The sequence below is a fragment of the Cydia pomonella genome, chromosome 11, assembly GCF_033807575.1.
Source record: "Cydia pomonella isolate Wapato2018A chromosome 11, ilCydPomo1, whole genome shotgun sequence".
Lineage (NCBI taxonomy): Eukaryota > Metazoa > Arthropoda > Insecta > Lepidoptera > Tortricidae > Cydia > Cydia pomonella.
In genome coordinates, this window is record NC_084713.1 from 21,706,291 (window position 1) to 21,730,292 (window position 24,002).

Here is a 24,002-nt window from a genome sequence, read left to right on the forward strand (position 1 = left end):
ACGTAGCGGCGGGGACGTCAAGTGAGTAACGCGCGCACAGCCCGACTAAGCTCTGCCCGAGAGTGCCCGAGAACGCCTGTAAATGTAACGTCTGTGTGCGTAAATGTCACGTCTGTGTGCGTGCGGCGAAAATGGCACTTTGTACTGAGCGGACTCTCTGCTCCGGCGCGCGCCGCCGCTATTTACTTTGTGTCGGTATTGTTGGCTGGACTGCTAACTCAAACGCTATTAAGACTTTAGCACGCGACCTTGTGAATTAATTTGAGTCTAAGCCAACAGTCAAAACTATGTATTGGACAATTTTTACCCCCGACGCAAAAAGAGCGGTGTAATTATGTTTGACGCCAATGTCTGCCTGTCTGTCTGTCTGCGGCATCGTAGCTCTCCAACGGATGGACCGATTTTGATGGGGTTTTATAACGTGAAAGTGATTTTCCTTGCGGTGATTCTAAGCTATGTTGGATGAAATCGATCCAACACTTTGAAGAATGTTAGCTTTTTTCTTAAATTGTTTTTTTTTTTTTGTTGGGAATTAAACTTCTTTCTATGGAAGGTAGAGGCAAGGAACAAAATCTTCATATACCAAAAAGTGTCCAAAAAAACCATAAATAGGTGGCGCTACAATACCTAGAATACTTGAGAAAAAAATATAATCATATACAGCGCACTTCACTCCCTCAATAACGCTAGGTTCTTAGCTACTCTAGCGCTACTCTGGAGAGATTTGGAACTATTATTTATAGCTGACAGCTGGACACTTTTGCAACAATTCTGCCTAAGGAGTGTCTGTTCCTTGCCTCTACCTTCCATACTTCTTTCATAACCTCTAGCGACCAACAATACAATGCTTTTTTTTGTTTTAAAATCGAAAGAAATAAAAATAACTATTTTCCATTTCTTAAACTTTAAAATTGCATTAAGTAGTTAGTACTAGTGTTAGGACGATGGGACGCAAAAGGTTAGGTAAAGAACAAATCGTATAGATAGAATAGAAATTAAGTAAACAGTATTATAGCCATCGTACTTATTTAATAAATAAAATTCCTAGAAATAGTAAAATGTAAAATCACAATTTTTATTAAAAACACAAATTATATAGTATTACAAACGTTGAAAAACTGCAACGATTATACTATGTTTATTTATTACTCATTTATTTAGCTAATATTTAAAATAATTTAAAATATATCATACATCATAAAATTAAATCTCATAATAAAACGTTACGATTGACAAATCATAAATCATAAAAAATATATATAATGCGCAATTGTATAAATGTACATGCTATCGCCAAAGAGAATTTGTAATAGAGGTGGATTGCCAAAGAAAATTTTGTAGCCACAGTAAATTTACTGCCATCTTTCGACACATGATCAAAATTTTTAGAACGCCATTTGACTTCGATCCTTATTCTTTCACTGATATGATAGATCAAAGGCCAAAGGTGTGGCGGCATCGTTTCGAGCGATGGCGCCACTACCTTCAGCCGATGCCTGGTAAGATGGCGCCGCTTTTTGATATTTAAAAATTTAACACATAACAACACATAATAAGCGGTGGTGGCCGAGTGGATATGACGTCCGACTTTCAATCCGGAGGTCGCGGGTTCAAATCCTGGCTCGTACCAATGAGTTTTTCGGAACTTATGTACGAAATATCATTTGATATTTACCACTAGCTTTTCGGTGAAGGAAAACATCGTGAGGAAACCTGCATACATCTGCGAAGAAATTCAAAGGTGTATGTGAAGTCCCCAATCCGCATTGGGCTAGCGTGGGGACTATAGCCCGAGCCCTCTCGCATGAGAGGAGGCCTGTGCCCAGTGGGACGTATATAGGCTGAATTATTATTATTATTATTAACACATAACAGTGAAAGAATAAGGATTAAAGTCAAATGGCGTTCTAAAAGTTTTAATCATGTGTCGAAAGATGGCTGTAAATTTACTGTGGCCACAAAGTTTACTTTGACAATCCACCTCTATTTCAAATTCTCGTTGTTATTGCTACATACCATGTTGAACGTATGATGTAAAAATAAAATGACATGATTAGGATTTACAAACATAAGAAACATTATTCACTTGTAGATGAAAGCGACCAGCGCATTCACGAAAAGGGCCGATTTTTATATAAAAATATTTTTTTGTTGTTAGATTTAGATAAAATTTGTCTGGTTTAAAAAGCTCTTCATTCTGTGTGGAATGAATATGAAATCCTAATTTAGGACAACGAAAAATAGATCGTTAGTTACGAAAATAACATATGCATACATTTTCGTAAATCAGTTAAAAGATTTTTAGGGCACTTGTTGTAATTGCACTTATTATGCACATAATAGGGAACTATATCTATGCGCCAAATATTATCGAATATGATGAAAAACATCGTCATATAAAGTAAAAATCGGCACTCATACATTAAAAGTGAGAGCACAAGACCGTGTAGGTACCGTTTAACCTTTTAACCGCTTAGAATTTTTTATCGAGCATGCTCGTGTCGCCGCTGGTACAAAACTACACGAAGTTTTGTTTTATTTAACAGACTGCGGTGAAATGAGCTGGATATTGTATATCTTAGGTATATATCAGGCTACGGCGGTTAAAAGGTTAATAAAGATGTGTTAAGTCTAAGAAAAAAACAGTGCTCACGTTTACCAGCTAAAGAAGAGGGCGTTGTACGGCCATATTCCGACGAGGGATCTCCTTCTTCAGTAAAAAATTGACCCATGTTAAAGTGTGCTCGTCGAACATGGCGTTGTTCGGTAGTTACTTTTTGGAAAGTTCTAGCTGAACTTTACGAATAGTCACGATGGATTGCGGGCTGTTGACTGATTAAACGCGTCTCAAGACTAATTCAGCATTAGCTGCACACTTTAGTTCACTGCATAATAAGCTATCAATATTGCAATTTAACCAACATTGCTGAGATAACAACAAAACAATATTCTCGAGATAACGTCGCTATTTTGAAGTTAAACATGGTTAAACCGAAAAACCGCGACGGAAGTTTTTTGCTGTACCTGAATTGTCAAAAATTTACGTTTAAAAACCAATAGCTGTCAAATTCAAAGAACAAATTTCTTAGACTTCACACACCTTATAATTATATTCAATCAATACATAAAGCAAACATAATGGCACAAATACAATGTTAATTTGGTAAAATTCTACAGTAATATAATAAAATGTACAATATAATAAAATTCTTAACACTAACTGCGGCGGTATCATGGTCGCATTTTTATCACTTGTCATGTCTTGTGTCACTTTTGCACTAACATACTTGTTAGAACGTGACAGACATGATGATAGATGATAAAACACCGACCATATTAGCCCTACTGACCAGTGTAATCACATTATAGTATTTATCACATAGCTTGGGTACTCAGACAGCTGTCAACTTAATACAATTTTTCGTTTTAATTTTATTTTGTATAGATATGACAGCTGTCACCAAGCCAAGCTATATGAAAGATATTACGATACAACTTATTTCTCTTGAGAGAAGTACTTTTATTTTTATTTAAAACTCCTATAATTTCCATTTTGACGTTTCGATTCCCATTGTACTTAAATACTTGACGTTTTAACCTCCTGAGACCAAGAAGCAATTGTTTTGTTTTTGAACTTCAAATCCTTAGTACACAATAAAAGTTCAAAATAGATTTTGGAATAAGTACAAAAATTTGTACTCAGGGTCTTGGAGGTTAAATTTAATACATAGCTACGTACGAAGTCGGGATTCGAATATTTAAGCAACTTATATTTTTAATTAGCAAATACTCGGAAAGCATTAACTCTCTTTCCTCACTCTCTTACAATAAATATCACATCAAAAACATATATCTTTAACACATTTGTAATGTGTTTGTGTTTGCTAAAGGTCTCGCAGTTATAAAGCGACGAAAGATATCAAAGAAAATTTGAAATACAGGTGGATATCAAAGTAAACTTTGTAACCACAGTAAATTTACTGCCATCTTCCGACACATGATTTAAAGTTTTAGAACGCTATTTGACTTAAATCCTTATTATTTCACTGATATGTATTAAATTTGTTCAAAATCAATAAGTGGCGTGCCGTGCGTTTCGAGCGATGGCGCCACGACCTTGGCCTATGCCCGGTAAGAAGGCACCACTTTTTGATATTTAACAAATTTAACACATATCGGTGAAACAATAAGGATCAAAGTCAAATCGGGTTCAAAAATTTTAATAACGTGTCAAAAGATGGCAGTAAATTTACTGTGGCTACAAAGTTTTCTTTGACAATCCACCTCTATTTCAATTTCTCTTTGATGATATAAAGGAAAGGCTGCCTTTCCACTGAGGCCGAAATGAGCAGATAATTGTCTTATCCGTTTCGCTGGATACAATACAACCAATGCTATTCATTGTTTACCGTACGTATCTGCACAGTTCGCTTCAATGGAAATGAAGCCTAAAAATCGTATGATTCTTTTAAAATGGCGCTATCATTTCCATATTAATATGCAATCAAGTAGTTTATATTTCTATGCCACAGAGACATTAATATGGATTGGTAGCCAGCTTTCATCAATTGTCTCGGTCACAAGGTACAGTCAAGTGTAAAAATATGGGTGTAACATCTTACTCAGAAATATCTCCCATAGCATCTTATTCCAGTGTAATAAGAGCGTAGTACCATATTTATGAGACGATTCTCTGGATACATATTTTTGCAGCTGACTGTACGATAAGGTACAGAAATCAATTTCTTTAACAGTACTGGACTGTTGTGTATGTGGCCGCTTACTTATCAACACCTATATCAGGCTGCGAGATAAAACCTGTGGACCGTCAATAGTCAGGTTAATCCACGATGATATCGGTACGTTTGCTCGTCCGCGGCGCGACCACCATAGCTTCCGCCTGTAACCAAAGGACATATGAATTTAGCAATTTTTTTTTTTGTAAGCAATTAGTAATTAAGGGGTTTTTCTTATGCGTTGCATTATTGAAACGCCTTTTTCTACTCGTTGACTGTAATGGTTGAATAAAGATATCGTTTACCAAACTATAATTGCGTAGTTTTCATGTAGGTGCTCTCAATTCAACTATAATATTCATTTCGATACGCTGTAGTGAAGTATAAAAAAAATTACCAATCACGTGCCGTGCTACGCTCCTATATAAAAACTAAAGGGGGGACGGGCTAGCGGGGCTTCGCGCATTTATGTATTTTGTTTACTGAACTCTGTATTTTTGTCGACTGAGATACCAATTTTGATTAATTATTTAGGTTTTATAGTAAAAAAAGTACTATTATAGACGACTTGTAGGAAAAGTATTGTATACAATAGTGACATGATCAAGATTTTCAAACTCATGCCATATTTAGGCAACTTAGCAAACATACAAGAAGTTGTGATGGTTACAATGCGTATATTAACACTACATTAAATTTAATTAAATATATTACCTGCTCGATGGTATCCGGTAGTCGTAACCGCAGAGTTTCTGGCGTGAGCAACATGAGCCCGCCAGAAATGCCCGCCATCACACCAAAGATCAGGTATGGAAGCGACACCATTATTTGCATCTGAAATCAAGTAAAATTTCATTTTAATTCTATGAGACACAATACTATACATGTCTCATAGTATTGATATGGCAGCGCCATTCTGTCTCGCTAGCCCGGAATCACCTGAGTTGATTTGGATATGGGGTAAGAACCATACTGTTCTACCCTAGAGGTGGCCAGAGGGCGCCATAAGCCCTTAATAAATTGCATATACGAGGGAAAATTTCGACCCACGCGGCCGTGACCCGGGTGGCTGAGCGGTTAAAGGCATCTGCCACAATTGCAAAGGTCGTTGGTTCGATTCCAGCCTCAGGCACTGGAGGCTTTGGTCACTTTTTCTGTCGTATATAACATTTATTTCAGTTTATTAAATTGAATTTTAGTAAACTTTTACTTTGTTCCAAAATTAACCTTGGAGAGTTCCCATATTTAGAATGATTTTGTTTGATGGTATAGCAAATAACATATTAGTGGTCCCGCGAGTTGTAGACCTTGCGAGGATAGCTAAAAAAAAATTGAATAAATGTATGGCTCTGCCGTCTAGAAAATCATACGCGTAGAAGTATGTAGTGGAGTCCATAATTATAAAAGGTCATGATGGAGAAGAAGCTCATGCAGGAGGCGCGGCCGTCTGTGGGGAATCGCACTATGGTGTAGATGTAGTGATGGACGCTATGGTCATAGATTGCTAGTCATAGAATATTCTAATGGAAGCGTTACATGTCAAGCATGCTTAAAATAAACTAAGTCATCAAAATACTTTATCGTTGCACTACAGGCTGTTACAAACACTATTTTAGCGAAATACCGATGGAATGATTTTTTTTACTACCTTATAAATATCAAACACAATGCTACTACAACAGCTCTCAGGAGTGACCAAACTAACAATAAGAGCAGAAAGCTCAAGCTATTTATGACACCATACTATTTTACAGACTGATTCAACTCTGCGAGCGATTGTGATAATACCTAGAATTTTCCTACATTAAAACATTCAACAACATAAAATTCTACAGCTCTTCTATTCAATAACGATGATAAATCTAACAATGTCATGCATTCTCAAGCTAATACTCCTAAATCTAAATATACAACAAAACAATTCTACATCAGCTCTACAGACTGACCAACCAACAAGGGCGTGCTCGGCGCCATGAGGCTCCCGATCCTGCCCGTCATAGAGCAAAAGCTCATGCAGGAGGCGCGGCCCTCGGTGGGGAACAGCTCTATGGTGTAGATGTAGATTGACGCGAAGGTCATGCTGATGCAGAGCTTGCCCAGCATCGTTAGGCCGGTCTGTACCCATTTCAGGTCTGGAACAGGATGGGATCTGAATACTACAAGCGTGGTTGCAACTGAACAGTAGATATAGATAGTGACCGTTTCTTGATAAGCACACAGAGTGTGGACATTGGTTTCAAAAGTTTGGTAACACTATACACTAGAGTCTGTAAGACTATCTGTTTATTTCACTATAGTCGGGACAGACAACCTGAATAGAGTTCTGTACCTTGAAACTAGTTTACAACTGAGATAAATAGTAAATTCAGCGCCAATTCTCATACAACTTCTATGACGTTGGCATCCTGAAGCTGTAAGTGGCTACAATTGTTCTTAATTTTACGTCAAATGGTGTCTAACAAAACCACATGTAATTTTTTTAATGCCGAAATTATTCAACGAATGCTCTTTGAATAAAGTATTTTTTACAGAGCACTGAAAATAACTCCATCCTCCATTTGTATTTTGCTTCTATTTACATACTGACCAGTAATGGCGTCTGAGGAGCCACAATGCTGCCAATCCTTCCAATCATGGAGCAGGTGCCAAGCATAGAGTGACGCGCTTCAGTGGGGAACAACTCCGACGTGTAGATATATATGGAGCTGAAGGCCATGCTGATGCACAGCTTTCCCAGCATTGTGAGGCAAGTGTGGATCCAGGATAAGTCTGAAAAGTGGATAATGGGCTGGAAACTACTTTCTACGCTAGAGAGTGTGAAGACTATGAAGTTAACTACTAGTAAGAATTATATGAATGATACTAAAGGAAAATAATGCAGTGGGTTATAATTACAGGTTATTCTAATATTGTTAAACTAAGCTTTAGAATTAATGACGACATTAATGAAATTGAATTAAGTATAAAACTGTAAAACGGAAAAAATAATGTAACTAGCTACATCTGTCTATTTACTATGATCTGCGGATTAAGTAAGGTAATTATTTTTTTAATTACATAACTAAGAGAATTAATACCTACTAGGTTGTCTATAAAAATCTAAAAAATAACTATTAGAAAAAAAAAATATATAAACTTACGCTCAGGAACAAAAGGCAAAGCGATGAGAGCGGATCCACAGACAAATAACGCTGTCATGATGGAACTCTTGCGTCCAAAGCGGTCCAGCGTCAGCACACTAAGCGCGTACCCAGGGATCTCCACCAGAGACGTCAACATGAAGTTCACGTATTGGTTCCCAGCCAGAGAAACCGAGTTGATTGATAGTCCATAGTAGATGAAAGTCACCGTAATCCACCAGAAAGAACAAATAAAGAGACGTGACATGAGAATCTTTGACTTCAAAACTTGTTTAAACAGCGATTTCTTCTGCGGTCCGCTAAAAGATGTTTGCTCAGGAACTGTGACTTCAGTAGGTTCATCAGGAGATTCTAACTGCTTTTGGGATTCTGGAGACAGTTCTTTCTTATTAATGGCAGCCGCTTTATATATAATTCTAGCAGCTTCTTGTTTCCTGCCTTTGCTTAACAGCCATCTCACGCTTTCTTCAATGAGGAAGTAGTAGAAGATGAAGAGGAAAGATGGTACGTAGAGGACGCGGGTTAAGTTCCTCCAGTAGGGCACGTTCCAGGCCACTAGGGCGAGAATCACTTGGCCGATGGCGAAGGAACTGGAGATGATGTTGCCGCCGAGCACTCGCCGTTTTAGGCCCACCATTTCTAGCGCTGAAATAAAAAACAATAAGTTTGTGGTAAAAATTTCATTTTTGGTACAAGCTTTTATTGCTGACTGTACTTTTCTTTACAGACAAATAATAGGCATCGAGACAGTTCTAAAAACTTCAAACACAATTAGGTTGCGTTGTTTTATCATAGAGTTCCTGTGGCCACATCCTGTCTCCATCATTAGATCAGCTGGATAGTACGATAATATTGCATTGTCACCCGACTTACATAATGTATGCAAATCTTCTGCTTCATTAGAAGTCTGGAAGTGGCTCAAATTTAACTTGCAAGATTTGACCCGTACATATATAGATACATTGCAAATTAATATAAAGCTTGTAATAATATTATAAATACCTATGCTGGATACTAGATTTAATATTCTAATGTGAAGGAGCATTCAGTTTTTATCAATTTACGATTTAGTAGCGAATTTATGTCAAATATTAGAAACTTACAAAGATTTGTATTTTTCAATCGGATGATGTCCAATCCATTATCTAAGAGTTAATCTGCACTCTTTTATTAAATATCTATATAAATAGTAGGAATAGAACGATAGTTGGAAATGGCTATTCAAGAAATCAATTTTTTGTGGAGTAGGTACAAAATGCGGGTTTTGTAATATAAATAGGAGACGAAATTATTACCTGGTGACATATTTTAACAAAACATTCATCTTATTCTTGTTGTAAATAAGGCGTTGTTGCCATAAGGATGCAAGTATACCAAGTATAGGTACCAACATAGAATAAACTCAATACGGTATACGCCAAAGTCCAGGGTGCCGTCACTGCCGTCTAAGAACTCGAAGACGAGATACATAGCGTATTTGAGGGATAAGGAGCGGGCCAAACCCATCAGTGCTGCCAACATCGCCGTCATAACGAACTGTTACTACAATATAACTACTAACCTATAATAAAGCCAGTGCTGTACACGCCAGAGCCCAGCGTGGCATCCAGGAACTCGAACACGAGATACATAGCATAGTTTACGGAGAAGGAGCGGACCGAGCCCATCAGTGCTGCCAACACCGCCGTCATAACGAACTGTAACTACAATATAACTACTAACCTAGGATAAAGCCAGTGCTGTACACGCCAGAGCCCAGCGTGGCATCCAGGAACTCGAACACGAGATACATAGCATAGTTTACGGAGAAGGAGCGGACCGAGCCCATCAGTGCAGCCAACACCGCCGTCATAACGAACTGTAACTACAATATAACTACTAACCTAGGATAAAGCCAGTGCTGTACACGCCAGAGCCCAGCGTGGCATCCAGGAACTCGAACACGAGATACATAGCATAGTTTACGGAGAAGGAGCGGACCGAGCCCATCAGTGCTGCCAACACCGCCGTCATAACGAACTGTAACTACAATATAACTACTAACCTAGGATAAAGCCAGTGCTGTACACGCCAGAGCCCAGCGTGGCATCCAGGAACTCGAACACGAGATACATAGCATAGTTTACGGAGAAGGAGCGGACCGAGCCCATCAGTGCAGCCAACACCGCCGTCATAACGAACTGTAACTACAATATACCTACTAACCTAGGATAAAGCCAGTGCTGTACACGCCAGAGCCCAGCGTGGCATCCAGGAACTCGAACACGAGATACATAGCATAGTTTACGGAGAAGGAGCGGACCGAGCCCATCAGTGCTGCCAACACCGCCGTCATAACGAACTGTAACTACAATATAACTACTAACCTAGGATAAAGCCAGTGCTGTACACGCCAGAGCCCAGCGTGGCATCCAGGAACTCGAACACGAGATACATAGCATAGTTTACGGAGAAGGAGCGGACCGAGCCCATCAGTGCAGCCAACACCGCCGTCATAACGAACTGTAACTACAATATAACTACTAACCTAGGATAAAGCCAGTGCTGTACACGCCAGAGCCCAGCGTGGCATCCAGGAACTCGAACACGATATACATAGCATAGTTGACGGAGAAGGAGCGGACCGAGCCCATCAGTGCTGCCAACACCGCCGTCATAACGAACTGTAACTACAATATAACTACTAACCTAGGATAAAGCCAGTGCTGTACACGCCAGAGCCCAGCGTGGCATCCAGGAACTCGAACACGAGATACATAGCATAGCTGACGGAGAAGGAGCGGACCGAGCCCATCAGTGCTGCCAACACCGCCGTCATAACGAACTGTAACTACAATATAACTACTAACCTAGGATAAAGCCAGTGCTGTACACGCCAGAGCCCAGCGTGGCATCCAGGAACTCGAACACGAGATACATATAGCATAGTTTACGGAGAAGGAGCGGACCGAGCCCATCAGTGCTGCCAACACCGCCGTCATAACGAACTGTAACTACAATATAACTACTAACCTAGGATAAAGCCAGTGCTGTACACGCCAGAGCCCAGCGTGGCATCCAGGAACTCGAACACGAGATACATAGCATAGTTGACGGAGAAGGAGCGGACCGAGCCCATCAGTGCTGCCAACACCGCCGTCATAACGAACTGTAACTACAATATAACTACTAACCTAGGATAAAGCCAGTGCTGTACACGCCAGAGCCCAGCGTGGCATCCAGGAACTCGAACACGAGATACATAGCATAGCTGACGGAGAAGGAGCGGACCGAGCCCATCAGTGCTGCCAACACCGCCGTCATAACGAACTGTAACTACAACTACTAACCTAGGATAAAGCCAGTGCTGTACACGCCAGAGCCCAGCGTGGCATCCAGGAACTCGAACACGAGATACATAGCATAGTTGACAGAGAAGGAGCGGATCGAGCCCATCAGTGCTGCCAACACCGCCGTCATAACGAACTGTAACTACAATATAACTACTAACCTAGGATAAAGCCAGTGCTGTACACGCCAGAGCCCAGCGTGGCATCCAGGAACTCAAACACAAGGTACATAGCATAGTTGACAGAGAAGGAGCGGATCAAGCCCATCAGTGCTGCCAACACCGCCGTCATAACGAACGCCGTGCGCCGGCCGAAACTGGAAACATCAAATTAAATAATGAATACGTTTAAAATGAAACTATAAGAACAATACTGTTGAAACTTGGTAGTTAGATGTATTCCGTGAACCGCGTTAAGATTTTCACACAAAAATATAAAATAAAAAACCATAAATTTTGGGGGTTCCCCATACTTAGAACTAAAACTCAAAAATTTTTTTCATCAAACCCATACGTGTGGGGTATCTATGGATAGGTCTCCAAAAATGATATTGAGGTTTCTAAGTGCCACCCCCCCCCCCCTGTAACTTCTAAAATTACAGAAAGATATAACTAAAAAAACTATGTGATGTACATTACCATGCAAGCTTCCACCGAAAATTGGTTTGAACGAGATCTAGTAAGTAGTTGTTTTTATTTTAATACGTCATAAATGGTACGGAACCCTTCATGGGCGAGCCCGACTCGCACTTGGCCGCTTTTTGTATTATTGCGATAGGTACTTGCGATAGTGATCTACTTATATGAATTGTAGGTTTGGGTTCTAGAAGTTAACAGGATATACATAAACCCGCCAAAGGACGTGGGTGTAAAATAAAAATCAATTGATGATTATACATAATTCACTTTAAACCACAAGACTAATCTGCTTAATACTTTGTATTCTATTAAAACGTGCCCACATTTCCATGTGTTAACCAGTATACCAGTGGTTTACATACACAATGTGCACAATTCATTTACTTTTCAATTTTTGTTATGGTTTTTACAGCTCATTTCAGTCGCGGTTACGATGCGATATAATCAGCGCCTGACAAATTGTATTAGCAAATTCATTCACACTGAATGATTTTCAGTGCAAAAATGATGTAGGTATAATAACGCATTAAGAGGATACACCACGGCCGTTTCTCCATACAAACGTAGTCCCCATTTTCCTCTCTGGACATCGACAAAATGCAAAATGTTGTCACATATTTTGATGTACGTTAACCACAGCTATGTTGGACTTTTTTTTTAATTGTGTAAAAATTATAAGCGACAACAGATTTTATACAAAAATGTTAATGCCCCTAACTCTTATAATAATTGAAGGTTCAAAAATAAAAACCGGAAAAGTGCGAGCGGACTCACCCACCGAGGGTTCCGTGCTTTTTAGTATTTTTTGTTATAGCGGGAACAGAAATACATCATCTGTGAAAATTTCAACTGTCACGGTTCATGAGATAGCCTGCGGGCTAAGCACGGTCGCATTTTTATCGCCTGTCACTTTCTAACAAGTAAGTAAGTGCGAAAGTGACAGGCATAGTGATAAGTGATAGAAATGCAACCATGCTGCCACCGCTGGTGATAGACGGCCAAAGGGACGGACAGCGGAGTCTTAGTAATAAGGTCCCGTTTTACTTTGTGTACGGTACCCTAAAAATCAAACATAGTGGGATAACTGTAGTTAACGTTGATATTGATACCTATACATACAAAAAACTGTCAAAATATTTTTAATAATGTTAATATCCGAAAGGAAAATGAAGACTACGTTTGGAGAATCGGCCGCGGTGTATCCTATTATATTTGCTGCTGCTATACAATGTGTTTGTCCACGTATAGTGGAGCCGTTAAGAGGCTGTCAATATCTAAAGCGCGCACACTGTCTATTTGTATCGGAGTAAATGAGATAACACTGTCGCATGTTACTGGGCCTGGGCAAGGGAATAATGCGAAAATTATTTAAATTAAAAAAAGTGGATTATTAGTGTAATATTTTACTCGTTAGCGGTTTAGATATAAATGTTTTGTAATTGTGATTTTAATTGTAGACCCATAAGTCAAAACAATAAAGACATAGAACCGTTTAATTGTGATTTTAAGACCAATCTTTGCAATTATTTTCTATCGAGCCGATTTCGTTCAATCATGTTTCGAGTACAACCACGGTCTTTGAAATATAATTAATATGAACATATATTTTTCTTACTTGACTAAAACAAATAGTCTTTCTTAAAAAAACTGTTTAAGTAACATCAATTTCAAGGACATTGGGTGTTGACAGCCCCTTAACCACGTATAGTACGATGAATTTTATCGACAAATCACCCCCCATACCTGTTTTTTCTCAACCATTTTGAAACTGCACCCCTTCAAAGTTTTATGTTGCCAAACATGACTGCACTTGGTTAATGTACCTAACATTATCTGTCCATTCACCTATCGCACATTTAAAATATAAAAATCATTCGATAGCTTATGAATTAGGAGACAAATTTCAAGCATAAACATTACAGAGGTACATTTAATAGGAAACTGTTTTTATTCTATACAAGATTATTTTGATTTGTATAAATTTAAAAATAGTTCGATTATGTACTTTTATTTATTTTTTTGTGTGTGATTTTAGTTATAGTTTTGCAATACCCTAACAGGGTCTCATGTTGTGCTTTAATTTTGTAAGTTTCATCTGTATTTGTTTGTACCAACATGATCGCAATAAATATATGATATGATATGATATGAGAGAATTTTCGAGAATTACTCGAGAATTAACAAAATAAAAATGGTCTTCGAAAATTCACATTTCTTTGAAAACGAGGTTTTGACCTGTACTTTTATATTATTAAATGATTGTACATGATATGCTAAAAGTTGTTACCAAATTGATAGCCCTAGTTAAAACATTTCACAAGTTACACGAATCCAAACAAGACCTTCTGTAATGTGCGTGGAACTAAGTTGCTTTAGTTCCAAATGATAATTCCGGCGGCAGGCAATTATTCTTTAGAACTAAACTGATGCTTTGAACTTTGAAAGGGTGCATTTTTAAAATGGTAAAACTTATGTTTTTTCTATGTTTTGTCTCCCGCTGTTTTGGCTTTTGTCAATCACCCCCCATACCTATGTATGGGGGGTGATTTATTATTATTATTTGGTTTAAGACAGGCAGCTGATGCTGGTACGTCTAAATCAGAGTTCACTACACGATTTCATTGCTTAGATTTTTATTTGTCGATAAAATTCATCGTACTATACGTGGTTAGCGGCTCCACTAGCGGTGATTTGTCGATAAAATTCATCGTACTATACGTGGTTAGCGGCTCCACTAGCGGTGATTTGTCGATAAAATTAATCGTACTATACGTGATTAGCGGCTCCACTAGCGGTGATTTGTCGATAAAATTCATCGTACTATACGTGGTTAGCGGCTCCACTATACGTGCACAAACACATTGTATGTATTCAGGTGGATATTTTTCATTGTATGTTTAAGTAGCTGCAATAACAAGGTATATATATATTATACCTACATAGACGAAGGTAAGATGTATAGATAGTGTCATTCATGAAGACGTGTGGCTTGACTCGAATTGTCATGTTATGAAAGGTTACATTTGATAAATCGTCATTGTTGATGATACGAACTATATAGGTGTAGCAACATAGCGTAAGTATAAGTCATTTTAGTTTTTGGTTTTGGTTAGGTCACGTCTGAAAATAACGATACGGACAAAGTGCCAAAAATAAGTATACACTACTTTAATATATGGGCAATACGGTCGTGTATACATATTTTGGCACTAATTTCGTATCTATATCATATCTTTTGTGACATGGAATATGTAAATAAAATGAATATATTTAAGTTCTCATTTTAAGTGAATTAACAAATTCTTCTGGGAATAAAGAATCTTTAAACCGATATTTTCAGACTTGACTGTACCTAAGGATACGTTTCGACCAAAGATGTGTTGCGGGATGTGTTTTTAGGGTTCCGTAGCCAAATGGCAAAAAACGGAACCCTTATAGATTCGTCATGTCCGTCTTTCTGTCCGATTATTTAACCAATAGAATCACTTCATTTGTTTTCTTCGCTCAGCTGCAATTCTATTGGAAATTAAAAACGCACATCTTTGCTCGAAAGGCAGCTTTATCTGTAGCCTTAGGTCGCAGTTGCCATCAAATATATCAGAGTGGCCGCGGTGCTCGATAATATTTGAACACGCACTCTAACGCCTTGACAATAGAGGCGTGTTCACTGTTAAGATATTTGTGATTACCTTGGCCGCTCCGATATAAATTAAATAAAATATCATTTATTTTCAGGCAACTATGGCCCATATATACACACCTTACAGACTAACACATACAATAATAAAAATCTTAAAATATAAATATCATTTTGACGACGCAGTTTTCGGTTGCGCCGCCGGTTCTGGTGCGGGATTCGGCAGATTCCCACGAAACCGCCGAAATATCACACCTTTCGGCCAGAAGTCCGCGCTCGCGATGGTTTCCAGCAGCGGCCGCGGGACGCGCACCACAAACGAGCTGAAGTGCACGTAATGCCGCGATCGCAGCTGGAATACTTTCAGCTCGTAACGAACCTTCTTGCGGATATATTCCACCACATCTTATATGTCTTATATATATCTGATGGCGACTGTACTACATAAAATGCAACTTTCTCATCAGTTTTAGAGGAACAAAGATAGCCTTTACAAGCTGGTGTAGTGAAAAATGTATTCCCCAACTGTGCCTAAACAAGTAAAGGTATTGTATAGCTATAGGTAGTAAATATATTATGGATATATAATATTTTTATGTATCTTTCTTTGTATGTATATTTATTTATTCTACATATATTATTTATGTGTGTATGTATATTATGACGACCGGTCTGGCCTAGTGGGTAGTGACCGTGCCTATGAAGCCGATGGTCCTGGGTTCAAATCCTGGTAAGGGCATTTATTTGTGTGATGAGCATGGATATTTGTTCCTGAGCCATGGGTGTTTTCTAATTATATATTATACATATATATCGTTGTCTAAGTACCCACATCACAAGCCTTATTGAGTTTACTGTGGGACTTAGTCAATTTGTGTAATAATGTCCTATTTATATATTATTTTATTTATTTATCTACAATTTATAATACTGATTTATTAATATTATTGTGTGTATATTATTTACTTATATATCGTATTATATGGTTTCATATTAAAATCTTTTTAATTTAAATCTGTTTGACCCTGCCCCAACTTTTCGGTTTATCCCATAGTTGACAGGTAGAAAATGCCTTCTAGCATCAAATCCGCCATTTGTACTTTCATGTATTGTGCAATAATGTTCGAATAAATAAATAATTCGGTCAATAAACTTTTGAAATTAATGTGGTAGTTTTAAAGTTCATAGTCGATTATATAGGTGCTAATCCTTGAGCTACATAAAGATACAATATTAATGTCCCGGGCCTGGCATTGACTTTTACAATAATAAAATGCGATAAATTTACGAAATACCATTGCCGCATGACAATAAACATGACACACGTGTCATTTGTACATTTATCACCGTTCAACCTGTGTAGTGCGAACGACTTGAATAATATCGTGACATGAGTAATAAAGTGGTACCAGCGGTGGCAGCATGGTTCTATTTTTATCGTCTGTCACTATGCCCGTCACTTTCGCACTTACGTACTTGTTAGAACGTGACAGTCATGGTGACAAATGATAAAAAGCCGACCATCTTAGCCCTACCGATTCCGATTTAAGGGGTCATCCATTTACTACATCACACAAAATTTACATCATTACCCGATTACACGTTATCAATTACTATTTCGTAGCTCAGAAGGCCTACCGCGAACATCGAAGTTCACGAATTGCGGGCATCTTTCTCTTTTACTCCAATAAAGGCGTAATTAGAGTGACATTTAATTATTTATTTTAAGATTAGTATTTATAATTATATATTATATATATCGTTGTCTAGGTGCCTACAAGACAAGCCTTATTGAGCTTACTGTGGGACTTAGTCAATTTGTGTAATAATGTCCTATAATATTTATTTATTTAATTTGTACAAAATAAATCAGGTAACTTACGTATCAGAGACGTAGCCGGTGAGCGGTAACGCGGCGAACAGCCCCGCGCTGTGTATGGTGCCCACCAACGTGCGCTTCCACTCTTGGCACGCCAGGTCGAACTGGAAAAAGACAAAAGTCGTATGTGCTAGATCAATGGTTCCCAAAGTTAACTAGGCTCCGACCCACCTAACAAAAACTGCCAAATTAGGGACCCACCCTATCATTGTCGAAAATCCGGTCATATAGGTATGAGGTGTACGAAAGGAAAGTATTACTTTTAAATCTTCAAGAAACAGGTAAGAATAGTTACCAGCAACTGAGGTAAGAATTTCGTTAAATGCATTTTGTTGGTGGTATGTCGTCTTATGTTTCAGGGCCCACTCCGCTCGCTCCAACAATCGGTCGCGACCCAGATTGGCCAATGCTGTTCTAGTTTGTGCTGAATAGAGCGAAAGAAATCGCTCTCGAAAATGCAAAAAGATGACTACAAGTCAATCAAGCTCCTCATACGAGTATACAGGTTGCCAGAGCTCAACGAGGGGGGGGGGGGGGGGTGTTAGGGTCGGCAACGCGCATGTAACTCCTCTGGAGTTGCAGGCATACATAGGCTACGGAGACTGCTTACCATCAGGCGGGCCGTATGCTTGTTTGCCACCGACGTAGTATAAAAAAAAAATACAGACAAGAGCTTAAAGAGCCACACTGCTATGTTGACGTGCGTGTGAATGAGCGCGTTGTAATGTATGAAGTCTTATAAGATACGTCACCCCTACCGTACGCATAGGTACGCCACATCAATGGCTCCTCTACACGATGGGCCATCATACTGGCCTACTAGCGTATAGAGAGAGTAGTGGTATTGAATGGCGCGGCGGGACGGCGATGGAATGGCCACGGTGTCGTTTTACGTCCGCACATCAAAGATAGTGGGCCAGCGATGGTGCGTACGCATCTTCACGTGGCCCATTACATAGTGCGTGCTCTCAACCGTCACATGGCCACCTCGCTAGTCCAGCGCTGGTCCATCGCGTAAAGAAGCCATAACCGTCGCATAGGCAACTCACTGGTCTAGCGCTGGTCTATCGTCTAGAGGAGCCATAACGTTGAACGCAACGGGTATGATATCTACCCTCCAAAATTTTATAAACTGCGCGCGGGCGCGTGCGTTGAATTTCACATGCTTGCGTGCGCCCGCTCCTCGCACCCGCGCCAAATAGAGGACGCTCTCACAGTTGATATTTTGATTTCGATTAGTACATTACGATACAAGTGCGAAAAATAGGAAATTCGAAACGAGTGGCGATAAATTAAAGGGAGGGAATGTTTTAAATCGACACGAGTTGCGAATTACCTATTCGCACATGTATCGTACAACGTTTTACAGTACATATGGCCCTTTAAATGTTCGACATAGTAACGTAATATGCTAATTATAGCACTAGTGCGGTGAAGTAGCACCATATGTACTGTAAAACATTATTTGATTTTGCTACAGTGGTACTCAGAAGAATTAAAACAATAAACTGACAGCAGAGCTTGAAAAATAGATACCTAGATAGATAGATAGAATACTCTTTATTGGCACACATCAGTAAAAAGATACAAGAAAAGAAACAATAAATTAAATGTAGAAGCAGACAACAGGCGAACTCATCGCTAAAGAGCGATCTCTTCCAGACAACCTTTGGGTAGCGGAAACGGAGAAGTTAATCGAAAAGTAGTAAAAATAATGTTTTTGTCTTTATTTTTTATGATAAAAAGTATACTCGTACCTCTGAAAACAAAAGTACCTTTAAGTAATGAAATGTAATCTCATTTATCATGAAATTACTCTTTTTAGAAAGATCCCTCAATATCAGTACTTTTGCACTTTGAAACTTATCACTTCATGAAGAAATTCATAATCATTAATCTACATTTCTAACTACATATTTCATAATCGTTCAGTTATTTATCACTCGTCATTGCTGGACAATGGTCATACTGCACGTCTTGGCAGTTAAAGTACAAGCATTCACGGTTGCACACAAAAGTATGTAGTTATCACGTTTTACGAGTACAGTCAAGTTTAAAAATATGGGTGTACACATCTTACTCAAAAATATGTCCCATAGCATCTTACTCCAGTGTAATAAGAGCGTAGTACCATGTTAATGAGACAATTCTTTCGATACATATTTTTACACTTGACTGTACATATTTTACTGTGTAATGTATTAAAATATTTAAAAAATCATACGTCTTTTAAATAATTCTTATTTTAACTGTGAATTTTGTGCTAAATATCAGTATCACTTCTTCTTCTTCCTCGCGTTGTCCCGGCATTTTGCCACGGCTCATGGAAGCCTGGGGTCCGCTTGACAACTAATCCCAAGATTTGGCGTAGGCACTAGTTTTTATGAAAGCGATTGCCTTCTGACCTTCCAACCCAGAGGGTAAACTAGGCCCTGTTGGGATTAGTCCGGTTTCCTCACGATGTTCTCCTTCACCGAAAAGCGACGGGACGGCGAAATATCAGTATCACTAATTTTATTATTTTTATAAGCCCATGTTATCTCACGGGTGGGCAAAGGCCTCACACCTATTTTGCCACGTATCCTGTTTTTATCAGTTTTTTTTTAATGTACCTATTGATTTTCTGGAACTTACTTTGCTGTAATTTACTTTTCATCACACTTGCTCGGAAAAGATATTATTTCATGCAGGTATACTGAATGACAAAAGCATGTATTGTTCCCTCGGGAGTTATGGATTGTGAAAAAAAGGTATAACTCCCTCGGGAGTTACAGCTTTTTTTAAATTGTGTCACTAATTCATACGAGCCAAGTAGGTATAAATGAGTTTACTTTTTAAATACTGACATTTATAATTTATTTTTTCTGTTTATGTAAAAAATATTTAATTTGATTAATTTCATAGCTGTTTAAATATTTTTACACAATTTTCAATCGTGGCTGATACCGGATAGGCGTGTGCCTTCGATGCCTAACCTGTCAAAGAATGACAATATGGCAGATGAATATTAGAAATATCACCGTTAAGAATTATTTCGTTTAAAATGTAGTTTTTTCTTCGCAAGTGTGATGAAAAACATTGTGTGTTACTCCGGGAGTCCCGGGGGTAAGAATTGTTTCATTAATGTACTATTATATCTCACTTAATATCCTGTGACAATAACCATCAATAAAAAAGAGAATATGAATATCATAATTATGGAGTGTGGAATTAAGAGGAGTGACATCTCTTATGGTAGAACTGTTGCAAAAGTGTCCAGCTGTCAGCTATAAATAATAGTTCCAAATCTCTCCAGAGTAGCGCTAGAGTAGCTAAGAACCTAGGCACTATTGACGGAGTGAAGTGCGCTGTCTATGATTTGATTTTTTTGTTCAAGTATTCTAGGTATTGTAGCGCCATCTATTTAAGGTTTTTTGACGACACTTTTTGGTACATGGAGATTTATTTCCTTACCTCCACCTTCCGTAATCATAGTACTTTAACTGTGACAACTGACAATGTACGGGTAAATTCCTAAGAAATTGTATACATACTTAGTTAAAGACCTGTAATTAGTCTGAATTTAATTGATTCCATTGTATTACAGTAGTATGTGTTGTGACAATTAAGCCATTTCTACTGTCAATTAAGTTATACGCATGAATTTATTTTAGCGTACGTATTATAGACTTATACACCGTTTTTTAATCGAACTAGTTTAACTTCGGAGTATCGGTAAGTATGTTTTGAGAAAGTTACTTAATTTAAGCTCAGGGCTGCACCCTTGAAATTAACGAAAAAAACCGGCCAAGTGCGAGTCAGACGCGCACGAAGGGTTCCGTACCATTATTTATAAAAACGGCCAAAAAATATGTTTGTTGTATGGGAGCCCCCCTTAAATATTTATTCATTAGATGCGTTGAGCGAGGAAGCTGCCAGCTCTTTGATCTCCTGTGGCGTATCTGAGTCTCTTCAGATCTCTCGACAGATCTTTGAAGAGACTAAGAGCGTCAGGGCCCCACGGACCAAGGGTCTCGATACGAATGGAATAAAATTATACTCGGTGATAACAATAGGCCTAAAGGCGCCCTGAGCACACGCGCCGTCGTCCCTAGGCGCAGACTGCGCGCACTGGCTCTCGAGTGCCCAGAGACCCCACTTGCTGGTCTCGTACTTGTGTGGTGTCAAACTTCAAGGGTTTAAGGGATTGAAGAGGCCTGACTTCCTATCTACCTATCTTAAAGGTTGGTACTCATCTTAGTAACATAAGTAAGATTGACCAAGCAAACAAAATCTCTTGAATCCAGATCTTTAGGTAAGTCTCATCACACTTTTGAGCAATTTAGAAGAAATCAACTATTTAAGCCTTTCTCAAAGAACATTTGAAAACTTACCTCAGCTACAATCGTATCACGGCTACCATAAACATGATTATCACACGTTACGGTATGATTAGCGCTGAAGGCGCCCTGAGCGCATGCTCCATCGTCACTGGGCGCCGGCCGCGCGCACTGGCTCCCGAGCGCCCAGAGACCCCACTCGCCGGTCTCGTACTTGTATGGTGGGGACTCGCATTCTGGCACTGCGCATCTGGGGAAGATGTAGTTTAACTTAAAGAAAATTTTGGAAGAAACAAACGAAAGGCTTTGAGCCTAACGGCAAAGGAAAATTGAGGGTTACGATTTTAGCAGTGTAAAATGATCAATTATGTCCTATCAGCAATCGATGGCTCATTTGAGTCACACTAATCTAGCCGCCGTCAATCGAAGTAACACTCTCATTTTAATGGCTCCTATACATGATCCCAGCCCAGCGCTTGATCAGTGAGATGGCCATGCGATGGTTATGGCTCCTCTACACGATGGCCCAACGCTGGATCAGCGAGATGGCCATGCGATAGTTGAGAGCACGCACTATGGAATTAGGCACGTGTAGATGCGTACGCACCATCGCTGGCCCACCTTTGACGTGCGGACGAAAAACTCTACACGCTGCCCTATCTTAGTGGGCCAGTATCACGGCCCATCGTGTAGAGAAGCCATAAAACATTTCTGATATGACATGAAATTTTACATAAAGATTCAAGTAACATATATGATACCAAATATTTCGTATTTTACGGGTTGTCCCGTATTTCACACACGAATTTTTCATTGTCCCGTAAGTAAGTTTATGATTCAATGGCATTTAATGACGAAAATACCTATGTTGATTATTTCACATTTTCCTTTCCAGATAATATAAAAATAATATGTTTTAAATTATTTAATACCTATTATTATCAAAGTCTTTCATTAACAAATTTAGCGAATGTGTTCTTTGATTGATAATATATGGCAAATTTTAGTAATAGAAAAAAATGATGATTTTTAATAAAAAAAACTGCCTGTCCCGTATTTTCAATGCGTTGTCCCGTAAAACCGGAAATCAGATCTGGTCATACATGTCTTTGACCATAGGGGGTTATACTCTAGAACAAAGTTGTAAGACGCTCTAATAAATAAGATTAACAATGTTATTTCTAATATACTTTATAGTAATATTGACATGTAATACTACCATATAACATCGGCAGTGTACAGAGAACATCAGTTACAATTAAAAGCAGACTGGAGCCCAAATTGTCAAATGATTACACACCGGACCCGCAATAGGGATGATACCACCCCCGCTTCCCCGGCACTCCTGAGGCAGATGGAGAGGGAACAAGACGACGCTAATATGTCCTGTGATACAGATATATCGCAAACATTGGGGGATACCGATGTATTAACAACTTCTGAATGTAATAGTTGAGTGGGAGCCCATACATGAAAAGTACGCAATTATAGTTTGGTAAACGAAATCTTAATTCAATAATACAATCGACGAGTAGAAAAAAAGTTTATAGGACATTTTAGTCTTTAATATGATTACGCAATACGGCACCGTGTATATAATGCAAGAATTTCTCGTTTAAAGGTATAAGATAAGTGGTCTGTTAACCATATTGCTATACATCACACGTCACATTTTTATTTTTATTACGTAGGTATAGGTATTGTCTGCATTTTGTTAAATAATATCAAAGAGAATTTGAAATAGAGGAGTATTGTCAACGAAAACTTTGTAGCGACCAGGCGCGGATACAAGGGGGGGGCCATAGGGGCAATGCCCCCCCCCTAAAACCCTGGCTCTCACATTACTAAATTGAGTAAATTTTATTTTCTGTGCAAAAATATATGATTTTCTCAAAATGGCCCCCCCCTAAGCCAAATCTTGTATCCGCGCCTGGTAGCGACGTAAATTTACTGCGATCTTTCGACACATACTTAATTAAAACTTTTTGAACGCCATTTGTGATTTTATTAAATATCAAAAAATGGCGCCATCTAATAGATCAAAGGCCAAAGGTATAGCAGCATCATTTCGAGCAATGGCGCCATAAGCTTTAGGTAGTGCCCGGTAAGATGGCGCCACTTTTTGATGTTCAACAAATTGAACACATATCAGTGAAAAAATAAGGATCAAAGTCAAATGGCGTTCTAAAAGATTTAATCAATTCATGTGTCGACAGATGGCATATGGAGTGTGGAATTAAGAGGAGTGGTATCTCTTATGGTAGAACTGTTGCAAATCTCTCCAGAGTAGCGCTAGAGTAGCTAAGAACCTAGGCGTTATTGAC

At 38.7% G+C, this 24,002-nt stretch overlaps 1 protein-coding gene across 1 annotated transcript in view; it reads right to left on the reverse strand.

The window, feature by feature from the left end:
* Window positions 1-1,009: 1,009 nt before the first annotated feature.
* Window positions 1,010-24,002, reverse strand: part of LOC133522536 (organic cation transporter protein-like) — a 49,877-nt gene continuing 26,884 nt past the window's right edge. The window contains exons 2-8 of the mRNA XM_061857902.1: window positions 21,733-21,928; window positions 17,363-17,463; window positions 11,367-11,521; window positions 7,877-8,521; window positions 7,324-7,505; window positions 5,451-5,570; window positions 1,010-4,900 (exon numbers count right to left, since the gene is read on the reverse strand). Coding sequence (XP_061713886.1) covers window positions 4,841-4,900; window positions 5,451-5,570; window positions 7,324-7,505; window positions 7,877-8,521; window positions 11,367-11,521; window positions 17,363-17,463; window positions 21,733-21,928 — 1,459 coding nt within the window. The 3' untranslated portion in view covers window positions 1,010-4,840. The remainder of the gene's footprint in view (window positions 4,901-5,450; window positions 5,571-7,323; window positions 7,506-7,876; window positions 8,522-11,366; window positions 11,522-17,362; window positions 17,464-21,732; window positions 21,929-24,002) is intronic.